At 42.1% G+C, this 5806-nt stretch overlaps 1 protein-coding gene across 1 annotated transcript; it reads left to right on the top strand.

Moving 5' to 3' along the window:
- Positions 1-445: 445 nt before the first annotated feature.
- On the top strand, positions 446-1084 carry LOC138883538 (uncharacterized). Its single transcript, XM_070164231.1, has one exon. It carries the CDS (start codon positions 446-448, stop codon positions 1082-1084), a length of 639 nt encoding a protein of 212 aa, XP_070020332.1.
- Positions 1085-5806: the final 4722 nt, after the last annotated feature.

Here is a 5806-nt window from a genome sequence, read left to right as displayed (position 1 = left end):
TCTTGGAAAATTCCTTCAGCTGTGTCCTCGGGCAACACGATGTGACCTGGAAGAAAGAGCAGGCAATCTACTATTTGAGCAAAAAGTTCACAAGTTATGAAGCCAAATATACCCTGTTGAAAAGGACTTGCTGCGCCCTAACTTGGGTCGCTCAGAAGCTTAGGCATTACCTGGTGGCCTATACCACTTACCTCATCACCAGGCTGGATCCTTTAAAGTACATATTCCAAAAGCCGATGCCCACAGGGAGGTTAGCAAAATGGCAGATCCTGCTCACTGAATTTGACATAGTCTATGTCACCCGCACAGCAATGAAAGCCCAGGCTTTAGCAGATCACCTAGCTGAAAACCCTGTTAATGATGAATATGAGCCTTTGAGTACTTACTTCCCGGACGAGAGGTGAATTCAGTTGAGGTAACATCAGAAGACACCAATGCTTGGAAAATGTTCTTCGATGGAGTTGTGAACGCAAAAGGTGTCGGGATTGGGGCAATTTTGATCTTACCCACTGGTCAACACTATCCAGCCACATCCCGGCTTCGGTTTTTTTGCACAAACAACACTATCGAGTATGAAGTCTACATTATGGGCATGAATATGGCAATCGACCAAGATGTGGAAGAATTGATAATCATGGAAGATTCAGATCTGATCATCTGGCAATCTCAGGGAGAATGGAAAACTCGAGATGTCAAGCTTATTCCTTACAGGAAACATGTGGAAGATCTTAGCAAGGGGTTCAAGTCAGTTGAGTTCAAGTACATCCTTTTTCACAATGAGTTAGCCGATGCACTCGCTACTTTGGCCTCGATGTTGCCATATCCAAGCAATGTTCACATTGACCCTCTAGAAATCCAAATCCGAGAAAGGCATGGTTACTGCCATACGGTTGAGGTGGAACCAAATGTTCATCAATGGTACTATGATATCAAGAGATTTCTGAAAACGAAAGAATATCCCAAGCAAGTCAATAGAGACCAAAAGAGAACCTCTAGAAGGCTTGCCAGCGGTTTCTTCTTGAGCGGGGAGGTCTTGTACAAAAGGACTCTAGATCTCAATTTGTTAAGATGTGTGGATGTCTAAGAGGCCGGAAGAATTATGCATGAAGTGCACGCAGGAGTGTGTGGACCCCACATGAATGGATACGTCCTGGCAAAGAAAATCCTTCGAGCAGGCTATTACTGGATGACTATGGAAAAAGATTGCTTTAGTTTTTTCCGAAAATGTCATCAGTGTCAGGTACACGGTGACCTGATTCATGCGCCACCTATAGAACTGCATCCTATGTCAGCACTGTGGTCATTTGTTGCCTGGGGTATGGATGTCATTTGGCCAATCGAGCCAAAAGCTTCAATGGGCATAGATTCATAGTGGTTGCCATCGACTACTTCACAAAGTGGGTTAAAGCAATTACTCTCAAAGTTGTCACTAAGAAAGCAGTGGTAGACTTCGTGCACTCCCACATCATTTGCCGTTTTGGCATCCCTACAACTCTCATTACGGACAATGCTGCGAACTTGAATAGTCACTTTATGAGGGAGATATGTGAGCAGTTTAAGATCACACATCGAAATTCTACCCCTTATCGGCCCAAAACTAATGGTGCTGTTGAAGCAGCAAACAATAATATCAAGAATATTCTTAGGAAGATGATCCAAAGTTCTAGGCAATGGCATGAAAAGTTGTCGTTTGCATTGTTGGGATATCGCACAATTGTGCGCACATCAGTCGGAGCAACCCCTTATCTATTGGTTTATGGCACTGAAGCCATAATACCCGCAAAAGTTGAAATCCCTTCTCTTCGAATTATTGTTGAAGCTGAGATTGAGGACAGTGAGTGGGTCAAAACCCGTCTGAAATAGTTAACCTTGATTGATGAAAAGCGGATGGTCGCAGTTTGCCACGGGCAGTTGTATCAACAAAGAATGGCCCGTGCTTACAATAAGAAAGTGCGGCCTAGGAACTTTGAGGTGGGTCAACTCGTTTTGAGACGTATTCTCCCTCATCACAAGGAAGCAAAAGAAAAGTTCGCCCCCAACTGGAAGGGCCCATACATTATAAGAAAGTTGTTTCCAAAAGGGGTATTGTACTTGGGCGACATTGAAGGAAATGATCTCGAGGCAGCTATAAATGCAGATGCAGTCAAAAGGTATTATGTTTAATTTTCTGCAGCATCGATACTATCCGAGTGGGATGACGGAGGCTTTCATTCTTGCTACCCCAAACACTTCAACCCTTTTGCTAACCTTTTGAGCTGGTTACCCTTCTTTGATTACCCTCTTTGGAACCTGAAAACGTTTGTAAAAAAAATCAAATAAAAACAAAAAGAAAACCAAAAGCAAAAGTTTCCCTGAACTACGTTCGACTTGATTCCGAAAGGATACATAGGCAGCCTCTCTCTGAGGTTCAGTCACACCAAAACAAAAATCCAATTTTCCCAAAAAAGTGAAACTGGGGCAGATGTTGTAATGATTCGGCGACGGTTTGCCGGAAAAGCTCCAAAGTTGTAATTCAATCCAAACTCTTTTTACCCTAAATCCTGTTCAAGCCTTTCTGATCCAGCGGTGAGAATATTCAAGAATCGGATAATGCGGCTACTTGGAACCAATACAACCATATGAGAGAAATAAAATGAGAGAGTCTTATCGGTGAAAACCCACATGACCACCGTAAGACGATGGTAAGTAAAGAAATTGAAAATGAGAGAGTCTTGTTAGTGAAAACCCGTAAAAGAGCACTATAAGGCGACGGTGAGAAGTGAAATGAGAGAGGTCGATTGGCGAAAACTCGAAAAGGGCGTCGTTGATAGAGAAGAAGGAATCCCTTACAACCATTGGCACTGAAAGAGTCCTGGCAAGGTTTCCCGATTTTGAAACACGGGTCATAATGAGTTTATGAGAAGTTGGATAGTTGCACAGATCGGGTATCCAGTCCAAGAAGCATGTCATGTCTATTGAAATCTGTATGCACTCTAGATAAGTCCTTCTTTCCTCCCCCAAAAGGGACACTTCTCTTTAAATTCATTTTCCTTCCCTTTCTTTACTTTTCTTTGAATCTCTTTCAGTTTAATCCTCCTCCGAATCTAATACAAAGAAAAGATGGCAAGATTCGTTTTACAGTTTTCTGCTTAGCAAAAGCAAAGTTCAGGAAAAGGCACTCAGCCTCAGCAGGTGCATCAAGTCGGCCTCGACTGGCCGTGATGGCCGATGCTCCAGAGTCGAAAGTTCTTGAAAAGGAAAGAATTCAAAGTCAAGTGCCCATAAAGGCAAAATGAAATAAAAAACCAAGCCCCACGGGTTAACAGTCATGTGAAATTTTGGGAAAAGTCAAGATACCTAGTTTTCATAAGAGAAATCGGTCCCCAGAAAGCCAACAAGCAGTAAAGGATTTCAGCAAAAGAGTTGGGCCGAGATCAAGTGATCAAAACAATCAAGGCCACAGAACCAACCACCGTTTCAAACTGAAAAATTGTTCTTTGATTTGAAAACATGTGCAATCTAAGATAACCTCGCAAGAAGTAGGTGCAATAAAAGCAGGGTGCGCAGAGAACAGAATGGTCTTGCGGCAGAAGTTAACCCAAAAAGGGAAGTCCCTTTCAAACTTTTCATGCATTCTCTTGAATAAAGTATTAAAAGTGAAATGAAAACAAGAAGAAGAAAAATTCCAAAATCATGGTAGCCTAGGGTCCCCAGTCTCTAGCTACGCTCTCCCAACATAGGATCCCATTCCCTAGTCACTCCCAGCATAACCTAGTAGTCTTTTCCGTTATAGAGTTCCACTCCCTAATTAATCCCCGGCATAACCCGAGGACCTTTTTCTTTTCCAGCATAATCCGATGACTTTCCCGGCATAACCCGTGGACCTCCCCGGCATAACCCGTGGACCTCCCCGGCATAACCCGAGGACCTTTCCCTTTTTCTGGCATAGCCCGATGACTTTCCCGGCATAACCCGTGGACCTTCCCGGCATAACCCGAGGACCTTTTTACCTTTCTCGGCATAACCGGTGGACCTCCCCGGCATAACCCCAGGACCTTTTTCTTTTCTGGCATAACCCGATGACTTCCCTGGCATAACCCGTGGACCTCCCCGCCATAACCCAAAGACCTTTTCTCTTTTTCGGCATAACTCGTGGACCTCCCCAGCATAACCTGAGGGCCTTTTTCTTTTTTTGCATAACCCGAGGACCTTTTTACCTTTCCTGGCATAACTCGTGGACCTCCCCGGCATAACTCGAGGTCCTTTTTCTTTTTCGACATAACCCGTGGACCTCCCCGGCATAACCCGAGGACCTTTTCCTATTCCGGCATAACCCGATGACTCCCCCAACATAACCCGTGGACCTCTCCAGCATAACCCGAGGACTTTTTCTCTTTTTTGGCATAACCCGATTACCTTTCCCGGCATAACCCGAGGACCTTTTCTCTTTTTCGGCATAACCCGATGACCTTTCCCAGCATAACCCATGGACCTCCCCGGCATAACCCGAGGACCTTTTCTCTTTTTCGGCATAACTTGATGACCTTTCCTGGCATAACCCGTGGACCTCCCTGGCATAGGCCTTTTTCTTTTCCGGCATAACCCGAGGACCTTTTTACCCTTTTCGGTATAACCTAGTCATCTTTCCAACATAACCGAGCAATCTTTCCAATTTAGGGCCCCAATCACTAGTTGATTTCATTATAGATATAGGGCTCCACTCCCTGAATCTCTTTTTTTCAAGGATACACAATCCTGATTTTATTGCTTTCAATAAAGAAGTAGCTTAGATTTGTTGCAATAACTCACGAAATTTTCCTAGTGAAAATTGGGGCAGAAAAATTTTGTTTGTTTGTTTGCTTTGGTGCCTGAGTAGGTTTTTATCGTGAGGCACAAGGTTTGAGGTGACCAAAAGAAGAAGTTTCAACCCAAATAAAAGAAAAGAAGAAACAAGAAAAGAAGTTGAATTCTGTGAGAAAAGATGCGGACTACCCAAGATATGATTGAAGTCACAAGCTTTGCATGTCCCGCCTTGATCCAAAGAGCTAAAGAAAAATGAAAGAGCGTTCGCAGCTAACGAGCATCAAGGTTTAGATCGGAGTTTGCAGGAAAAACCAGCCAAAACTCAAGATCAAGCTTCAGAAGATTTATGGATAGGAATCTTGTAACTCGTAGTTAATAGGTTTAGATAGTTTAGCTTATTATCTTTTATTTTGGTGTAATAAGGAGCTCAGAAATCAGAAACAACAACAACAACAACAGTGAAATCACAGTTTTCCGGTAGTCCCAGCTACCAAAACTTCCAGAACTACACTAACCTGATTCCTTTATAGCACCAGGATATGGAGGCAACCTCTGAAGCAAGGTTCGATCAGACTTTTTCAAGAGATGCTTCTCATGGAATTTCAAACATGCAAAAATCGCTCGTAATTGCTCATTTTATCTTTGCCCGAAAACCCTTCGTGTTTTCGAGCAAAGAGGGGCAGTTGTGAGCATGTGATTTTTGCCCTATACGAACTACTCCTATAAAATCCAAGAAAATAGATTTTTTCTTAATTATTTTCCTTTTTTAGGAATTTTTGTAGATTTTTATTAATTGTTTGTATTTATGTGCATGTTTAATTTTATTAGAAATCATGAAAATGCCAAAAAAATATCATGCATTGCATTTAGGTTTGTTTTTACATTTTTAGGATTAATTAATTAATTATTTGCTTTAGTAAAAATGAAAATCACAAAAATGGCCCATTTTGACATTTTTTCCTTTATTTTGAGAATTATTGATTTTTTCACTTTTAATTTAGGATTAGTTGATTTTTATAATTTT

This window comes from Nicotiana sylvestris, chromosome 12 (genome assembly GCF_000393655.2).
Source record: "Nicotiana sylvestris chromosome 12, ASM39365v2, whole genome shotgun sequence".
Lineage (NCBI taxonomy): Eukaryota > Viridiplantae > Streptophyta > Magnoliopsida > Solanales > Solanaceae > Nicotiana > Nicotiana sylvestris.
This window is presented reverse-complemented; position numbering and strand designations above follow the sequence as displayed.